Consider the following 21,206-nt stretch of genomic DNA (forward strand, 5'->3'; position numbering starts at 1 on the left):
TTGCTTCAAAAATACAATTTCTGTTTCTATGTTTGAGTCATTTATCTGGTCTCAAAAGCAGAAGGAATGTCATGCAGTACTTTACTTCAGTAGAATACCATAATCATTCATAATGGCCATGGTCCAGCAAGTCTCCAGAGCACATGCTGGTGACTTTATTGTTTTTTTTCCTCCAAAGGTTTTGAAGTACGGCTTTTCTGTTTGAGGGGGGGGGGTGGAGGATGGGGGGGGGAGAGCCTGCTAGAATGGAAAGAAGAGGAGAAATCCCAGCAGCTCTCACAACATAACTTGCTGGATCATAAACAGCATGTTGTAAGGTTTGCTGGTAACTTTCCCAACCTTTCCATTATTTTGGTTTAATTTGGTAGTTGTGTGCTCTTATTCCTGTAAATCAAAATATTTGAAAACTCTTAAAACCACCAGATGGAACAAGAGGAAGACCAACTATAATTCACATTGCTCAGGATTATCTTTTAAACCTTATTTTCTGAGATTTGTGAATTTAAAAAAATCTCAGATGCATCTTTATTACATCTGTTTAGATTTAGATTTGGGACTGTACTAGTATATTAACCACTTAAGGATAGGACTTCAAAATTCTCTCTGTTTATTTCATGTTCAGTGTTACTTTCATTGGAAAGCTTGATTTGAGTAGCACATAAATGCAGTACGTTAACTATCAAATGAAATATAAAACATTGTCATGTGTGTACTTAAATATCCATGTTCACGTCTGCTTCACCCTGGTCATTGAAAACCAGCCCAGAGAAGTCTTACAAACAGTTTTTAGCAGATATTTAGGCTCAGGTTTGTGACATATTTCCAGGGGAATTGAGTTTGACTGTTGAAAAGCATCTACAGAGTGGCTCTCTGCCTATTCTTTATTTTTAGTTTTGTGAGTAAAAGGGTATTTTTTCACTGATCTGAAATATTGTTAGAATTACCTTTAAACTAGAGCTAGTTTGCCAAATATGAGTTGAGGTACCTAAGTTTAAACTAGAGTAATATATTGTGTGCTGTTTTTCATATTAACAGTGAAGACGGTCAGTTGAACAATTGGGGCAGGAATGGAAAATCTACATTGACACTTTAACTGTTGTTTGCTTGTGCAGAGATAATTGAGGGATAAACCAAATATAAAAGACAGCTTTCTAGTCATTATCATGTAGAGTCTAGAACCTGAACTGTTCAGTCCCAAAGATTTTACCATCTACTTTACAAAATGGAATATATCAACGTTTTGGGGAAACTATAATACTAATGGCTTTTTAAAGATGAAATTTGTAACTAACATTATGTTCTAAATTGTAAAACTGCATAAAATTCCACCACTAGTAAAGAAGGATTACTTGAGGAATTCTTCTAATAACGAAGAGAAGTTTGGCTTTAGAAATGCATATTTTAAACTTAAGTGAAGTATTTATTTATTGAATAAAGCACAAAACATAGATAGGTCCCCAAGATAAGATAGTTCTACTATGTTGTTTTTTTTGAAATGTGTAATCTTGTTGCATGTCTCTACATAAGCTATTCTGGCCACTCATCATAGTAACCAGCTGGGCCATTTCACCTGCTGGAGCCATTAAAGAGGACTCTCTCCCCCTAGATTAATCCCCTCCGACATTAGTTTTTAGCTATGACAACTGGAGCAGGCATTCAGAACTTGCAGGTGGCCAGTGTGACGCACATAATTGCCTACAATTTTAGGCAATGAATAAAAATGGTCTACATTACTTGTCAAAGGTTGTATATGCAGTGCCAAGTGAGATCTATGGGAAGCCTTTTAGGGTTTAAAGAACATTTAATAGCAAGGCTGCACAGTGCTTTTTTAATCATAATGCATTTGTAATATAGCACTTTGATCTTCTCCTTGTAGGAAATGGTGTTACATTAGCCACTTTTAAAACATTTATGAGTGAAAATCAGTTATAGGAGAGTAAAAGTGATTATTCTTAGGCAGAACGTGTTATATTTCATTAAAAGTTTTCAGCTAGCCCCTTTCTTGTTAAAATCTGTGGGGAGCCCTGTTCCTGGAGGGTTACAAATCAGGATCTAAGGATTTAGAAGAGCTTTCCTCTTGTTTTTCCCCTGAAGCATTTGCGAGATGGGAAACATTAGTACACTAAATACTGAAGCTGTGTGTTTGTAAATGTTTAACCTATTTATTGAGAAGGTAAACATGTGCTTTTGAGAAAATTCTGATGACTAGAAATCCGTTTAAAATTATCTAATTGAATATCATACCCATGGTAAATTTCGTGAAATGCAATATTTAAAGCATGACCATAAATTATCTCTGGCAAAAATTGACACTAAAACGCACTACTTCTAGAAGAGCTTGGTTTGACCTTTCAGACCTAAGAGCCTTTTATTAACACCTGCCTGTAAGGCAAACCTTGCCACACGCAGCTTTCAGATTCAGAGCCACAAAACTGATGAGGAAAGGCTTGAAGGGTTCAGTTTGTGTCACTTGCTGTTTGCCGTTTCCATTTCACAGATGATTAATCTTTCTGTGAAGAAAGGCCAGAGAAACAAAGCACATTGGGCTCTTCCTGCAGTTACTCCTTCTGAATGCACACTAGCTTGCTAACTAAAAGGCCTTTAGATTTCCTGCAGGGAGAGATGTTCTGAAAGTGAATGCAGCTGGTTGGAGGTCACTAGTGCAAGGCTCTTGCCATTGTGTAATGGAAGCTTTGGCAGGTTTCATTTTTGGAGGAAAGGAGAAGGTGTTGACAGAAAAAATTAATGTAGAATATTGAGGCCTTTGGCCATTTGAATTAATATCTTGAATGGTAGATCATCAATAATCAGCTCAGTTTCTTTGGCTGTCAGTGTGTGTTTTTTTTAAAAAACCAACACACACACATCACTTTTTGCACCTATTCCTTTGTCACAGCAGCATGTTCTCTCATATATGGTTTCTTATAAGGGATGCTTAATTACTACACCAATACGCAGTTTCAGGAAACAGATTTATTTATACATGCAATATTTCATCCAGCTTGGGGAGCATAAAATATCATTCGTATTTCTCAATGAAGTCACTAAAAGGTTTATTTCCTGTTCATCTGCTCCTAGCCCTAACGTGACTCCTGTGTCCCTTTCTCATTCATTATATATGAAATTTCAGTTAGAAGGCACATAATATTTTGTTACCTAAAACGACTCCCTCAAGAGAAATAACTGATAACAGTCTGGCATATAACTGAGTATATTCTACTTTAATGTCTTTTGTTTCTTCCTAATTCTGTGCAGGACATAATGTGCAAAATCAAAAGCTGGGTAATAGAAGAAAAAAAGCCCGTCCGTTTCTATCATGATTGGAATGACAAAGAGGTAGGCTTATGACTATTACCTCATCCACTGTCTAATGTCTTTCCTTTAAAAAACCAACAACAGCACAAAAGTATATCAGATCTTTGTGTAAACCTTTTGATTTACCTCCAGTAAATTAATGCCAACATTTGGAAATCATGTGCATTCTTTTTAACAATTTACTTTATACTTAAGATGCTAAACAGATTTATTTATTTATTTATTTATTTATTTATTTATTTATTTATTTATTTATAACCCAATTCACAACACTCTATCTCTTGCTGTCTGTGTTAATGTAGCTTCTATTTTCTTACTTTTAGATTGAGGTGCTGAACAAACACTTGTTTTTAACTTCAAAACCAATGATCTACTTGGTTAACCTCTCTGAAAAAGACTATATTAGAAAGAAAAACAAATGGTGAGTTTGTTGCCTTTATCTTTTGTAGAAAATTCACGATGCTTCTGAAAGGCACCTTTGTCAAAATAATGGTTAGTCGTGATTTTTGTACTTGGAGTAAATCTAAATGTCTTAAAGCTAATATTGGCAATGTACCTATTACCTTGTCTTTGGAATGCAGTAAAAGTAATAAAAAAAACCTCCCTTGAAGATCTATAAAACTAAAGTAGCAATTTTCTCTCCTACCTTTTAGTTTATTTTGCAATATTGAAGGAAAAATAACCATAAATAGTCTTGTAAGTTGTCTATAATATTTAACTTTAGAAAGAAGTCATTTTTCATGCCAACCTTCTATTTATTGGATGTTGAAGGGTAAAAATGATGCCATAATATGGTTGGTAATATGATAAAAAGGAGATAGAGTGCTCCATATATATGCATAGAATCATGACTCCCATATAGTTCAGGGTAAATTCAAGGTGTTTACAACTTTCTGCTTGCTGGGCCACTTCTTAAAATGCAGCAGATGTCATGCATATGGTTTGCTATATGCTGTTCAGAAACTTTTATTAATGTTGTCAGTATGAATGCATATATAATGGCTGAAGAATAAGATGTCTGTCAAACAGGCAGTGACCGGGATGAAGATCCAACCCCAGAGTGTGAGGATTCATTAGAAATGGAGAGATTGAAAATCATGCTGCATTTGCTTTTTGTGTAAAAGTTTCAGATGAGATAAAACAGTAGTTTTAGGGAAGAGGCGCTTAAACTGTTGCATTGGAAGGAAACATTAAATCACTCTTCTTTTAGTTTTGTTACACATTTTCATAGCATACAAAATTACAAAAATATCACTCTGAAACACATTTAAGATTTGCTTATTGCTTTGTCAAAGTATCCAGACCAGTGTATCAGAATTCGCTTAAAACATACCCTTTCGCTCTCCCTGTACTTCATTAAGTACTTAGATGCACATGGTTTCAATTTTCCATTAAAATTTCTCATTTCCATATGATATCAAAGAGTGAGAAGGCTTTAGACTGAAAAATAAACATTCATAGACTGGAAGCCCAAGCAATAATTAATGTCAGATGGTTAACTCCAATAAGTTATTAGAATAAATTCTGTAAAATAATTTCAGCTGAAAACTGCCCTGCTCCTAGTGTTGTTGTGCATTTATATTTCTTCTAAGGAGCATAATGCAACTTTAAAAATGGTCACTTTAAGGGCATTTTAAAACTTCTGGTTCAGAATCTTTCCCCATAATGAGTTACTGTTTTTGAAACTGCATCTAGCCTTCAAGAAACTTTGTGCAATCAAGCAACTGTGCCTTCAGTGTTGTGGTCTGGAAGGCATTTTCAAGTTTCACACAAATGTAATGCAGTAAATCTTAGCATTCTTTATTAAGGGCTCTTGTAGAGGTTTCTCAAGTGCCACAGTAAAGATAATAAGCATCAGAATTTATTTGAAAATGGGCAGGTTAGTTTCCCTACACAAAATGGATCATCACACCTACATTAGGGTGATCACAGGTAGAGCTCACTGCCTTTAATTGTATAGTAAATACCTTTTCTCAGACCTTAATGGTAGACAGTCTGTTAGGAGACGCCAGTCTGTGATTTAGCCGTCTCCAGAACCACAAATACCCCGCCTTTTTTGGTGAGACCAAGTTGTGATGATGGAATGGAAAACTTAGCATATATATTACAATTTTTAAATTTATAACTATTTTATTTATATTGTGAAATCGTAGTAAAAAAATCTTACTGTGTTCATGCAGAACTGATGGTTGAGGTTTGGTTTTAAAAAAATATCCTGGTTTTACGGATGTTAGTGTAATTGTAGCTGAAAGATCAAAGCCTGGGATAGCTGAGTGATGTTCCAGAAGAAAATTTACCACATAGCCATTTTCAGTACAGTTTCTGCCGCCTGCTGTTCCTATTTTCCCTCAGGCTAGCCATTGACAACCCCCTGTGCATCCCTGCTCGTAAAAAATGATTGAGGAAGTATTTGTCATGTATTTATGAGTGGGAAACATCGTCTGATATGGAATGGCATCTACTGAAGTCGGAATGATGACCAGTTTTTCCTTCCTTCTGGCAGAGTTGCTGATCTTTAAATCTACTCTTTTTATGTTGTAAATATATTTTGCATTAAACTGCAGAATAATTTTTTTTATTATGAATTCTGTAATGATGAGCCCTTCATTGTTTTTGGCAGTGTAAGCAGATGCAAACAATTAGAATATATTTTATTGGCAGATGTATTTTAATTTGCTTTTTGGTTCATGTTCTTAATATGAACTACAGTTGGATTAGTTGCTCAGCTAGCACGACATATTTCTTGATTTAATTTGTGGTAGTGCTGTAAGGAGGTTAATGTTAATTCAGGAAGGATGCAGCAGTAAATATTTTCATAGGGTTTTCTCTCTCTTTTTTACAATGGAGTAGTATTTACATCAACATCAAAGAGTTGTTTTAAGGTTGTGGCAGAAGGAGAATATGGAAAGCTAAAGTGATCATTTTTTGTTTCCTGTATATCACCTTTTTTCAACAAATGAACATTTTTAATTGCTAGTAAAACACACTAACATTTAAATAACATGTCATTTTTCAATCTTAGGGGAGAAAACAGTGTGAATGATAGGACTTTTGTGTACTAGAGAAGGTAGCATATTGACCTTTTGAAAGGTATAAAAACTGGAATGACTCCAAGGAACTACTTACTGGCATTAACAATGTTAAATTAGTCATTCAGTTGATTTATGATTAAGACCTTGTTCCTGAGGTGAAGCTGACATGGCAGCTGTGTTAGTTGCACTTTTATTATGATCAGATGACACTAATCATGATGTATATAGGAATCTACTTCAGCATTTTAAAATACAACTTACTATTCTTTAAACAAATACTTAAATAATCAAAAGCCTTCACAGTAATTTAAGCTTTCTTTAGAGATTGTAGAAATGTAACTCTTTTATCTAGTACTATTTCTATACTATATATTGGAAATAAAGTGTGATTTCTGCTAGTGAAATGCTGCCTTGTAAAACCTGAGCTATGAAACTGGATGGGGCACAAACATTCTTGTGGAATCAATTGGGGATTAAATTTATTGTAGCTTTGTATACCAGGGGGCCATTGCAGTGCATGCTGACTGATCCTCTTATACAAGAGTACATATGTCACCCATGTGTTCAGTATGTTGACACATTCTCCCTTTAGAACAATAAAGTGAATTGTATATTATGTACACATCCCAATGCAGATTTTGGAAACACATCTTCTCTGTTAATGCTTGCATTTATTTGAGCTAACATTTGCAGATGGAAAGATAATTTTGTATTCTACTTTAATATTATTTTTGAACCTCAGAAAGTTAAGTAAGTTAATAAGTTTGCGCATCCAAATCAAGCAACAATGGTTTGAAAGAATATTTGGGGGGGTGAGTGCTTTTTAGTCTGGGCTTTAGGCTCTTAACTCTTGGAAATCCCAACACACATGATGACCCTGACATTTCAGGAATATTTGTTGTGTACCAATCAACAGGATAAATTTGTGGTTATCTTTAGTTGTATTTTTAATTCTAAGGTGAACAAATTTTAAAGTATTTAACTTTAAGGTTTATTTGCTTCTCAACAGGTTTCCCAATTTCATGATACAATGATGAAAACAATACCAGTTTCATGGTATAAGGATGAAAACAAAAATCCATGAAACTACTTCCTATGCTGTTACAGTGTTGCTGAACACTGTAGAGTTATTGTTGTTACTTTTTCTTCCTCACTATTCACCACAAGGTCCCAGGTCGGTTTACAAGAATATTAAACATACAAGAAGAATAGATTGGGTCATATATAGGGTTACAAAAATGAGGGTAAAGAGCTGCATTGCCAGCATATGATGAAAGCTAGGATTGCCATATTTCAAGAGGTAAAAATCCAGACACAAAAAGTTGTCGAGCCATTGCCCAAGCCTCAACCAGAACCCGGGCCTCCCATGCCAGAGCCAGTGCCTGAATCAGAGCCCAGGTTGCTAAAGCCTGAACCAGAGCCACACAATCAAAATTTTAAAAACTTAAAAACAAAAAATCCAGGACATTTGCTTTAAAATGCAAAACTCCCCCTGGATGGGCATGTAGGACCCCCCCCCAAAAGAGGACACATCCGGGAATTCCCGGACATATAGCAACCCTATGAAAGCAATGCAATTAAGGTGCCAGATGCAGACCTGTAGGGAGGCTGCAACAGAGAATTCCCTCTCCTAAGGTGCTGCTCCCCAAGTTTCTAAGGGCGGTGGATCTACCAAGAGGGTCCCTTGGCTAGCCATAACTTCTGAGAAAGTCTGTAGGCAAGGAGACAGTCTTTCAGATATTTGTAGCCTAAGTTGTTTAGGGCTTTAAACATTTAATGTCCTTGTCCGCTTGTGATGCATGTTTGTCTTCCATGAACACGGTCTTAACAGTGAGCCTGTAAGTGACTGTGGAGGCTGATTCTGGATCCCCACGTCCTTCCACAGTAAGGACATAGGTTTCCAGGCGGGAGTTGAACACAGTGAGGGTTTGCCAAGCGTGCCTTCCTCTTAGCTCGTTTTAGTTTTTGCCCTGAGTATCTGCTTCTTCAAAGTTTGTGACACCTTTGGTAAAGGCTGTTCTCCTGTTGGAGCACTCACAGGCCAGCGTTTCCTGGTGAATACATGATGCATGTGTTCACCATGCCATTACTAGAAATGGAAGGCTTGGAGATGAAGAAATTTGCATCAAGGAAGGAAGATAATATGCATCAGGGGGGCTCGATACTAACGCATGAGACATGCATTTCTTGCCATGCACCTGTCATAATGATGAAAATGAAATGATGGAATGCTCCTTGTTGAGCCTTGTGTGGTCATACACTATGTCTGCAAAAAAGTAATAATAAAAACATATTGAAGCACATACAACCAGTAAAATCAGACTCATCTGCTCCAGGTGGGTGTAGTAGACAAGAGGAGGCAAGGCATTTGGGACAGACAGCTTAGTATGGGATTCAAGCTGAAGCAACTTTAGAACATTGCTTCAGCAATACATAACCCCCCATGGACTTAAATAAGGCAGCTCAGTCTGGGTGGTTAGCTCCACCCCTAGTAGAAGGAGCTTCTGGTTAAAGGGACTTTTCCTGTTCCAGCAGCCATAGACTCCTAAAGTGTGGGAGACAAGATAATTCTGTTGGAGCTTCTGGACTGGAGTTCTCTGAGCTGGATGGGCAGCAGTGCAGTGACCCAAAGCCAGAAAGGTATTGACAAAATGGCCACCTCCTGTGCTGGAGCTTCCAGTGTATTTGGGGGCCATTGTGCCCGGCTCTGTGAGCAGTTCTCTTTTACCATCTGGTTCTTCCATAAAGTCCATGGCCTTGTCACTTAAAGGGGAGAAGTTGAACTCTGAGGTAATGGCACAGACAAACCAGTACAGCTGATAGAAATGTAAGGATGTAAAAAGAATATTGAAGGAAGAATTCCTTCATCAGCCTTCATGGTAGAAGATACTGGAAATAATCCATACTGGAGTCCAGGTTATTTGAACAGCATGTGCACAGTCTAACCAAATAACATTTCTTCAGTTTCACCATGGAGAGGTAGAGAATATCCCTCCAAAAATGAGAAGCTTCCAAAGTTATCCAAGATTTTTCACTTCAGGACCAGTTAGCTGTTATTTTACCTTCTTTCTTTCATGTTTTAGACTTTCAATAAGTGAATGAACATGACATGATTATAGTCCTCGGGGCACACTTTCCCCTCAACATCCTTACTAATTGTACCTCATATATTTCTCTAACATTTCTTCTTATGGTGCACAGAGGGCACTGTTTAAAAAACTATGCCTAAGATTGGAGCTAAGTAGCCCGTTCAGACAACTGGACTTTGCGTTACATCAGTTGTTAATGAACTAAAGGTTAATAAGTGTGAAAATATCCAGCATTTATCCCATATGGCAAAATTTGACTGAGTGTTGTAGCTAAAGGCAGGCCCAGGGAAAGGCAGGAAAAAGCACTTTGCTTTGGGGTGAGGGCAGTTCACCCCAAAGCAAATCAGAGTAAAGGCCATTAGCCATAGCATGTACCAGGAAGTCCCTGAAGACTTTTAAGCTCAGCCTAGAACCAAGAAATATAAAAAATCAGTGTGGCCATCAAAACAACTCAGTCTGCATTTCCTCAAAAGATAGCAATGGCAAATGCTAAAGACTGGAAGACATCAACCTCAGAAGCAGAAGAACCAGAAGAAGAATTATCCATGGTCTCAAAGGCCTTCCCAGATTTTCATGGGGGGAAAATGATTAATTGGATCTATTTCAGTCTGGCTTAACACTGAAATTGCCTTGGTTGGGTTGGATTGACCTGGAGATGAGTAGGGGGAGTGTGGCCCTGTTTATTATTTTGGACCTCTCAGTGGCTTTCTATATAACCAGCTGTGAATATCCTTCTGGGGCACCTTGCCAGGATAGAATACTGTACTTTAATGTCTACAGTCCTTCCTAGAGGGGGAAGCCTCAGAAGGTGCTGCTGGAATACTGCTTCTCTGTGTCATCCAGTCAGCATCTGTGTTACCGCTTTTGGTAGTGGTCTGGATAGAGGTGAATGAAGTAAGACTTCAATCCACACAGGTGTATGGCTGCTTTTCTGTGATCACCTGGCAAGGGTGGCCAGGAATGCTCTTTAACTGATATGCCAACCGTGACCATATCATTTAAAAAAATGACCTGGCCACAATTATTCAAGCTATAATACAGTAACATCCATATTGAATTACACCAATATGCTCTACACGAGGCTGCTTTTGGAGAGTGCTTGGAAACAACTGGCCCAAAATACAACAGCCAGACTTTTAGCAAGGGCTCACGGCATATAATTCTGATTTTATCCCAATTTATTTCAGTTTGTACCCAAGCCCAATTCAAGGTGCTGGTGCTTTTAAAGCCCCAACCCGTTTGGGGCCAAGATATCCGAAGGACTGCTTTGTCCTGTATGTACCATCCTGGGCGCTCAGATCCACACCCGAGGGTTTTTCCTTTGTAGATTGTGTGGTAGGCAGAAGAGTTGGGACCTTTTCAGTTTTGGTGCTGCATTTTAATTGAATATATTTAGTTCATTTGTATCCTACCTATCTTCCGAGGAAGTCAAAGCAGTATTCATAGTATTCCACTTTATCCTCACAATACCCCTTGCTATAATGGAGAAATAATGAGCTTTAGGACTGAGTGTGTATTAGAATTTGGATCTCCCCAGTTCTAGTCTAACCACTATGCTACATTGGCTGTCAATACGCTTCAGAATGTTTTTCCAATAGAGATCTGCTTGATCTCTGTTTGGCAAACTGAACTCTTTAGAAAAAAAGGCTATTGCTGATTGTTGTTTTATTTAGATGCTGATCTTGTTTTATATAATCTGATTTTGATGTATATTTTGTCATTTTCTAAAACTACTTTGGTACAAAAACCATAGGATGTTGAATATACTAAATCAAATAAGTATGTCAAGCCACCTGCACTGGAATCTGCAGTCCTACGCACACTTACTTGGGATCAAGTCTTGTTTTAATTCATTGTTACTTCTGAGTAAACAGTTTTTGAGGGTAGACGGTAAGGTAGATAAGAGCATAAGATGAGCCCTACTGTTGCTGTGGAAAAAACTTAGACCAGCAAAATAGTTAAGTTGACAAATTTTGAACCGTCTCTGGCATTTAGTGTCTCATCCGCTGTGACTCCCAAATCAATTAACTACATCACTGCTTGTGCAACATAATATGTGTACCTATAGCAGCCATAAATGTCATCAATGTTACCAAGTAACTATGTTTTTCCTGCTTTCCTCTAGTAATAGTGACTCTAGAAACTACTGCACTGCAAGAAACTTCTGTAACTTTTTATTCTGTGGGCCTTTGAAAAGACTTCGCCTACCATGCATTCATACCTGGGTGCATACTTTTTTGTTCCAAGCTTATATTATTTTCACGATCAATCATCTTCAGTCTAGAAACAGACTGTCAACCACTGCAGCTAAGAGAACACCAATTTTACTTTTTCCTGGGTAGGCGGCTGTATTGTAGGCTTGGTCTTAAAATGAATTTACATTTCATTTTAAAAGTAATAAGGGTGGAAGTGGTTATGTTGGCCCCGTTGGAATAATACATGGAGTAAGGCACTCTAAGACCATGCTCATTTGCTGCTAAACGACAGCTCGCTAAATTGTGCCCAGAAATTAATCTCAGTATCAGTTTTAGACATTCCCACTGGCTTACTCTTTAGATGTAGCTATTTGAACTAAGTGAAGTTTTCAAACAGTCTTCAGGGTCTTTCTCTTTCTTACAGTAAACGAGCCTCGTAGTTACCAGGACTTCTGTCATAATGGCCAGGAGTGGCTACAACTGGAATCACAGCCTGAACTTAGGAAAAAGAAGCCCTGGCCATTGTTTTTTTTCTTGCCACCTGGAGCAATGGTTGGTCCAGAAGCACCTCCAGTAGCATCCGCCTCTTAAGAGGTTCTCTAGTGGGAACCACTTGCTGCAAGTGCATCATTACTGACTGGCTAGCACTCAGCAGCCTGCATTTCAGCAATCGTGAAACATGTGCTTCCAGTGTGCTAATTGAGCTGTCTAAGGTGATCGAGAGCAGGGACGCCGAGGGGGGAAAGTAGCTCCTGCCAGACCAAGACTTCACTGGCCACTGGCTACTTGCCACCCTTGGCTTCCCTCAAGGCTGTTCCAGAGTCCTTCAGGAGAAGTGCCAGCCTTATGCAACAGAAAATACAACTCCCCAATCAGTTTAGATTGACAATCACAGGGTAAATCGCCTCGCTGCAGATGTTTCACAAGCTTACCAGGACATGAATAACTTTGGCAAGATCACTATTGTGCAAGCCAAAGTCCTTGTGCAGGGCTTCTGCTGATGGGACTCTGTAGATTAACCCCTCTCAGAATGTTGGACTAGATAGACCTTTGGCCTGATCTTTTCTTATGTTCTCCCTTGAATATAAGATCTGCTTGCTGAACTGCCATTCAGCACCTAGAATTAAATGCACATAGGGTTTTGCACTTGAATTTAGCTGGGTATTTCATTTTGTATTATTTCCTTTGTTACTTTTTGTTACCTACTCTGAATTTTTTTGAAAAGCTAGCAGTTTAACAGCAGCAGCAGCAAAATAGTGCTAATAAATAAAAATAATAACTTTCTTTGAACCACACATGATAACATAACCAGTAGGGGCATTAAATACATAGATTTTTCAGTCTCTAGATTACTATATGCCTCTCATAGAAACTTTATAAGCAGATTGTACATTTGGAACCTACTGCAAATGACTGAATAGCCTTTGTCTTATGAACAAAAATCAAAACTATTCAGTGGTACTAGCAGTTAATATGAAATTCAGGTGTTAATGCAGTGTTGGCTAACCTATAATTTGGGGGTCTTAATTTTTTTAAAAAAACATTTTAAAAAAAACCTTTCAGTATGATAAATGTTTGTCTTTGGCTCCCTCTATCAGTCTCTCTTATTTGACTTTGGGAATTACTGATTTTCCACAGCGCATGCCTGTCTAACAGATTGAATAGGTATAAATGTATCAGCAGGTACATCCCTCCCTGTGTGTTCTGTTTGGTTTAATAAAAATATAATAAATCATTCAGATTGCAAGGGGTGGTATGTATCTAGCTGCCCCTAAAAAATAATTGCCATATGTCAGTGTGAGGCCTTCTTAAACATTTCTTCTGGCAAGAAGTCTGCCATATTCTAGGGTATCAATATGTTATATATGAAAGTCTTCCTTGTTTTTTAAGTGTGTTTTTTTTCCTTTAATGGCAGTGCATTATATACATTTTGAGGAGTTTTAATATCCAGCTATTTAATTGCCCTGCTGACATTGTGGGTAACTGGATTGTTCTATTCATGGTTTGCAGCAGATCAAAATGATTTGATATGCTAAGCTTTTTCTGACAGAAGATACAAAGTTTTGACAAACATGCATGGCACAGCAAGTGTCCAATTCTAAAGAGCAAAAATAAATGCAAACCACCATTATGGGGAACACAAACAGGCTGAAAGCAAGTTATTAGTAAGCAAATAATTGTTGAACTGTTATGAATGGAATAGGATGTTGAAATAAGACATGATTGGCTGATGTTACATATGTCCTTGATTACCTTCCCTGTGCTTTTATCCTAATAAGTGACATTCTTTGTATTCCCTTGGATGGCTAGACAGTCTGACACTAAAGAAGAATAAATATTGCATGTGGTACACATTAAGCTGTCATCTAAGACAGCATTTATAAAAAGTAACTGGAGAAATTCATAAGAAATTCTGCGGTGCTACAGTTTCCTGGCTCCAGTCATAATTGTCAAACTTCTTGACACATTCAGGTCTTCTAAATGCCTCCAGTTTACCATGGCTTAGTGCGTGAATATTTTCATGGATTTTTATTTTCAAATATTGTTGACTATTAACATTGGCTTATCTTAATTTAATCTGTTAGCTGCTGGATAGTTGCTTTAATGGAGCAAGGCAAAGAAATAGTAGTAAAAGACCTGGAAATGCATTAGATGGAAACCATGAAAGCCTATGAAGAAAATAGAATACTTTAATGCAGCCCATCTAATATGTAAGTCAATATCTATGTACAGGCTACTAGTTGAATCTTATAGAGCAAAAGCAGCCAAGATTTGGAATGCTTTATAAAATGATAGCAGAACCTCTCTAGAATGGTGTTAGGGTTTTTTTTGGGGGGGTGCATTTTGCTTTAGTACAGCAATTACCATTCTTTTCTGACAAACTAAAATACATAGTATAGATACCTTTCATTGGCGTAACATGATTATAAACACAATAGACTAAACAAGACCTGGCATTTATGTACTTAAGAATGAATGGCCAGATCAAATATTGTAACAGTTTCCAGAAAAGAAGCAATGGTCATTAATGGTGCCCAATGACATTTGAAAGCCCACCCCTCTCTATAGTGGATTCTACCTTTACTTTGAAATATGACTGTTCTGAACAAACCTTGCTGGTGTCCTCCATTTCCACCATCAGATTGATCTAATATTTATAATTATTATATATTATTATTATTATTATTATTATTATTATTATTCCTTTAAAGAAGGAATTAGTAAAATAACTTGGGTCTCTGGGGAGTTTGTTCTGTAGAAGAAGGAAATCCGTAAAGTTACAAGTTTTGTACAAGAATGCAAAGCAGCATTGTTGACTTGAGGCATTATATTGCAGCTGTAATGTATATTCTAACAATCTTTCGTGTTTACCAGCTTTCTAGATTACATGTAAATATTCCAGGTTTTTCTTTTTATGGCGTGTTTTCAATAATTTAGTTCCTATGACTACCAAGTCATTTTTGTTGCATTATATCAGTGCTCTTATCGTGACCTGAAGAAATATAGTACACTCTGGATCAGAATTTACTTGCACCGTATTTTTATTATTCTAAGACGCTTTGGATGGGCATTGCCCGAAAAAGCAGATTAGAAGTATTTTAAGTTAATAAATAAAAACTCTGTGTTCACTTTTATATAGTTTCTGGCAAAGTGATTTTTTCCAGGTAAACAAAGGACAAGTTCAAATACTACATTTCTGCAGATTCCCCTCCCACAGATACAGTATTGACTTTGACATCTGCAAAACTTATAAAACATAAAATTTGAATTAGCGTATCTGCAATTTAAACATATTTCCCTAGAAATAATATTGATTGATATGAATGAGTTTTATTGTAAGTAAAGTGCCAAGGATTGGGATGTAAATAACCTATTTGGCTTGAAGAAACTTTTCTCCAAGTATAACACTGCTCAAATGTTAGCTGTAACTGTTAACTCTCTAGACCACTACAGAGCACAAAATATTTGCCCAACTGGTAAATTGAACTGTAAGTCCCACTGTGGGAAATTGCTTTGCTGTGCTCCAAACAGCAGTTATCTTAGTAATTGTAGCTGAATTCTTTTGTAGCTAATAGACCACTGATGCCCTTTTCCAGTGGCAGAATTATTTTATCGTTAGTATTTTAATTGCAAAATGAAAAATACACCATGTGTTCTAGTGATTTAAAAATGATTAAGCAGCACCATTTTAATTGGCGTTCAGAGATAGCTCTATTTTTGTTCCAGTTTATAGTGTACATACCTAGCATTTCACATTCTAAACTGGAGCTCACAACAAGGAGCTTATCAGAGCAAATTGTCTAGTCCATCCCCTTCCTCACTCAAAACCTAATGACCCTTTATCATCATGGTTTAGATTGCTGGACACAGATGTGAGAAAATACAAGTAATCTACAGGTAACTACAGTAGCTGCACTGATGTTCTCGGAAAACTGACTGCTGAGAAGATAAAAAGCTTCCCACAGAGTTTGTGACTTTCCAGCAGCAAAGCACATCATGAGCTCATACATGAAGTTTTATTTGTTGAAGACTCACAATAAGATGCATTAGGACATTCAGCAGGGACTCTTTTTAGATGAGCTCAAAATTTTTGTGAGGTTGATGCACTTTTAGTTGATGTACTAGTGCATAGTATCAGACATAATAGTTCCGACAATGCCAATAAGCTTTTCTTTTTTGAAAAGACTTCAAGGAGTAGAAACAAGTAAAGGAGTATTAATATTGAAATAGCACATTCATTTTCTATAGAATCTAATGTAGTTCTGGCATTCCTTTGTTATAATATTGAAGTATTTGTGCTAAGAAGCATTTTTTGTATGTTGGAGAGAAGTTTTCTGAAGTTTTTCAATGAATGGTATTTGAAAGGAATTGTTTATGGGCAGACAACTGTTTTTCTATTCTGCTTTTGACTGATCACAATGCTAAACACAATGCTAAATGTGTTAAACTGCTAGTTGCAAGAAAGGGGGTCTTTAGTCTAAATCAGGAGTAGTCAACATGATGCCCTCCACATATTATGGATTCTTATTTGTGCCCATTGGACATGCTGGCTGAGGTTTATGGGAGTTGTAGTCCAAAACATACGATGCTACTCCTACTCTAAAGGACGATGTTCACCTCAGTTCTTGTTAGCAGCTGCATTTGCATCATGAGGAAGCATACATAAGATCTTAAAAATTATTTATATTGTTGTGACGTTAACATATGAGAGTGCTGGAGGTAAAATAGTTAAACAGGTTACCCAATCAGAACCCAGGGGGGTGGAGTCAGGGGGACTATAAAACCAGCTCTGGGAGGGGCGAAGGGAGGAGTTGGGAGTTGGGTGGTTGGAGTGGGAGTGAATTGGGATAGAGTCTGTGGGTAGGTTGAGTTAGTGTAGTCGGGAACAGTTAGGGGCTAGGAAGACAAGTAAATATCTGAGAGGTGGTTTAGTGAGTGAGAGCAGGTAGCGGACGTTATAGGTCTGGATAGGCACCCCATGATTGTAATTGACCGATACCGTTTATGAAACCACACGCTTGTTAAATTGCAATAAATAAACAGAAGTTTATGTTCCAGTTTAACCCTGACTGGACTCAGTATTGTACCAGGTAGGGCCTGGGTGGTGGCAGCAAGAAATAAAGTGGTGGCACAGGATCAATAGATGGTGAAACGTCCGGGGATCCTTTGTGATCGCCACAATTGTCACAATCTTACTTTAAGATTGTAGGCACAGGAAACTTGTGAACTTTCAGGCTTTGTTGGATTCCCAACACTCATCAGACTCAGTCAGCATGAAGGTTGATGAGAATTGTAGTCCAGCAGGATCTGGAGGAGCACAGTTTTTCTATCCTGGAAGTAAGAGCAGATACACATCTTTGCTCTTGTCAATAGAATAATAGAATTGTAGAGTTGGATGTGATCCCGGGGGTCATCTAGTCCAACCCCCTGCGAGGCAGGAATCTCAACTAAAGCATCCATGGCAGATGACCGCCCAACCTCTGTTTAAAAACCTCCAACGAAGGAGAGTCCACAACCTCCCGAGGGAGTCCATTCCACTGTTGAACAGCTCTTGCTTTCAGAAACTTCTTCCTGATATTTATAATAGTAGTGAGTATTGATTCTGTTTTTCTGTTTACTTAAGCATAAATAGTTATTATTTATTAAACATATCATTCACGTTGTAAACAAAAAGTAACTCAGAGAGGCTTAAAACAAGCAAAATAATTGATAAAGTTTTGTGATTCAGCTATACAGATGAAAGACTTGACTTCTACTATATATACTTTTGTTTCAAAAATGAATAGGTCACTTAGACTCAGCTGAGACACCAGTGGGAAAACAACTTGGGCACCAACATACATCCTGCACATGTTGGGATCTTCCGTTCTTTTTAAATCTCTTCCTACCGGGGGATTTAACAATCCTTAAAGACTGTATATAGATTGTACCTGATCACCCTCTTCTTCCAGCTCTTCCACATGCTAGAGGGAATGTGGCGGATTAGGTACATATATTCACATGGGGGTGGCGTCATCCACTTGTTGACACATTTTGGAAGAAGATATTTTAGGAAGTTAGTCTTACTACAATTCCCCAAATTGCTCAGAATCCTGGAATAGCACCCATTTCAATATTTGATGAAGAAGATTCATTGGATGTGAGGGCGATCTGGCTGCGACATCTGTCACCCCATTGATCGCCAGGGTTGATTCGGCTGATCTGGCTGGCTAGGTGGGTGCCCCTTCCTCCCTCACCGCTCCATGTGCGTCCCTCCCGAAGCTGCGCGCTCAGTGGAAGAGACGACCATCCCAGATAGAAGGAGTGTACCGTTCTTCGGTCAAGGGTATACGATAGCTGCGCTCCCCTGCTAGAACCTCCAAACAAGCTCAAGGTCCATTTGTAGGAGAACGTAGGGTAGTCAAGCTTCCAAGACTCCAGACACATCCAAGTAAGGCGCTGCATGTGGCAGTTTGCCATTCTTTAAAAGAAAAGAAAAGAAAGAAGATTCATCATTGTATATACATTGGATCTACTAAGAATTTTATTTACAGCAGCCAGGCTTAATGTAGAAATATTTTGGAAGTCTGTATTGCCTCATGTGCTTGAGACTTGTTTCCAAGAAATTTGGACCCTGGTCAGCTCAACATTAATTTAGAGTAAAGAGCATGTGAGTAGATACATTCAACACAATGTGGTATAGTTTTATTATATACATAATTAGAACAACATAATTATCAGTCCCTTATAACACGTAGTACTTTATGGAAAGACATAATGAAACAATTGGATACTTGCTCTGTATTAAGTGGTCTCTTTGTAATTGATCATTGTATTGAATCGAAGGCCCAACTCTTGTTATACTTTTGGTTTTTGTTGTTGATGTATTTATATTCTGAAAATAAATAACATTTTTTAAAGTGCTGTCATGGTTTATGAAAGCTAGCTGAGATCCTAAACCATGCTTTAAGTTAGCTTGTTTCCTAAATCATAGTTAACACTAAGCACATTTGGTCTGGGTTTGCATAGAACAAGTAACCAAGCAAAAGTTTCCAATCTTTGTAACCTTGAGACACTGTCATGTTACGTTAAACCATAGTTTAGTGTTATGTGGAAAGTGCACAAGGTGTTAGCCTTATGCTATACTCTAGAGAATAGGCTCTGTTGAGCACAATGAGACTGAATGCAACTTGTATCTCTACCGTAACTTTAAATACATTACTGAATTGAGGAAGGTTCTTGTACAGTTCATCAGAAAGGTGTTTTAACAGACAAATAAAATAAATAAAAATCAACCATAAATTTCCATACAAAAACCAATGGTATATGATTAGTTTTAGTGGTCCTTGTTATGCACATGTCTTGATCTTATAATAGATAAAAGAAAATATCAGTTTCATTCTGGCTACGTTTAACTAGAATGCAAACATTGATCATATTTTGCAGCCTTCCTGAATATGTGTGTTTGCATTAAAATACATTTCCTGGTTGAAGAGGATTATGAGCATCAGAGGCATAACATTATGCAGTCCGTTGCCTCCTACGTTCAAAGAAGTCCACTCTTCTGTTAATTGAAATCCTACCAGATTGTGAGTGTTGCAATATCAGCAAGTGTCGCTTAAAGTCCCTTCTCATTTTACATTTGGGGTATGGGATCACTGCCATGCACCTTCTTCCTGTGCTGCTCAAGTAACACGGGAAGCTATATGGGAGAAGTGCAGATTGTGGCTTCTCACACTTTACAGTTGCTCCTGACAGAAATGGGAAACAATATTGGTAGTGGTTGGAGCTGCTCTGTAGCAGTTCCTATGATGCTGTTGTCACCAGAGAAAGAACCTTTAGAAGAGAGCAGTTTCATAAAGTCAGCTATCACTGTTTTCTTCTGTCTTTGATGAAGTAAAGGTAAAGGGACCCCTGACCACTAGGTCCAGTCGTGACCGACTCTGGGGTTGTGGCGCTTATCTCGCTTTATTGGCCGAGGGAGCCGGCGTACAGCTTCTGGGTCATGTGGCCAACATGACTAAGCCACTTCCGGCGAACCAGAGGAGCGCACGGAAACCCTGTTTACCTTCCCGCCGGAGTGGTCCCTATTTATCTACTTGCACTTTGACGTGCTTTCAAACTGCTAGGTTGGCAGGAGCAGGGACCGAGCAACGGGAGCTCACCCCGTCACAGAGATTCGAACCGCCGACCTTCTGATCGGCAGGTCCTAGGCTCTATGGTTTAACCCACAGCGCCACCCGCATCCCCTTTGGTGAAGGGGACTCTGATGAAGACGTGACCTCAAAGCAGGCGATATCATTCTGTTGGCTCTGTGGGGATGTAGTGATGCTATTTCCTAGCAATAACTATGTTTGCTAGTACACAAAGATTGGCTCTGACCCATGGGAATTGTGAGACAATAGCCATTACTGACCAGTGGCTTGCCATTGGCTCCCCATGCTTCTCTTTGCTTTGGGGGGGGGGTGTCAAATCCTTGCCTTGGTAATATGCTTCAGGGCTGGAAATATTGAATGGTGTAGTTATTTTCCTTCAGCTTTCCAGACTATATGAAGTCTCATTGATGGACCTGGATCCATATTATACAGGTAGCTGTGTAAAGAATGATTGGGAAGGAGATCAGGCTGGTAGGAACATGTAGATGTAACTTTAATATTAACGTTCTATCAAGATGACCAAGATGGTTTCAGCACTTCTGCAATGAGTCGTGCTGTATTCAGCACAATAGCAAATCAGTAACAATACCAGAGCCCTAGACTACTACTATAGGAATCCATTCTTGGGTATTGCACTGATAGAATCTGAAATATTGCTTGATAATTTGCATAATACATTAAATGTGTATTCAGTGCCTGAATGAGTACGTTCATTCATTTTATCACCATTTTTTCCCCCTAGGAAGGCAAAAGATGAGAACTGGCATGTGCTTGTAGTCAGGCAGCCATGTGTAATCCTGTTTTGAATCTGTTGGAATGCTATGGATGGATAAGGATGAATAATGTTGTCTGAGCTACAAATTTTCACGTTTTATTACTTTTCTAAGCATATTTATGAAAGTGTAGGTGTAATAAGTTGCTGTATTGCATCATTAAGTC

At 38.1% G+C, this 21,206-nt stretch overlaps 1 protein-coding gene across 10 annotated transcripts in view; it reads left to right on the plus strand.

The window, feature by feature from the left end:
• Nucleotides 1–21,206, plus strand: part of OLA1 (Obg like ATPase 1) — an 89,443-nt gene that overhangs the window by 44,910 nt on the left and 23,327 nt on the right. For all 10 annotated transcript variants that reach the window (XM_083469726.1, XM_083469723.1, XM_083469722.1 and 7 more), the window contains 2 exons: nt 3,256–3,336; nt 3,639–3,736. In XM_083469726.1, the coding sequence (XP_083325852.1) occupies nt 3,256–3,336; nt 3,639–3,736 (179 nt within the window). The remainder of the gene's footprint in view (nt 1–3,255; nt 3,337–3,638; nt 3,737–21,206) is intronic.

The sequence above is a fragment of the Podarcis liolepis genome (assembly GCF_965112155.1).
Source record: "Podarcis liolepis genome assembly, chromosome: 1".
Lineage (NCBI taxonomy): Eukaryota > Metazoa > Chordata > Lepidosauria > Squamata > Lacertidae > Podarcis > Podarcis liolepis.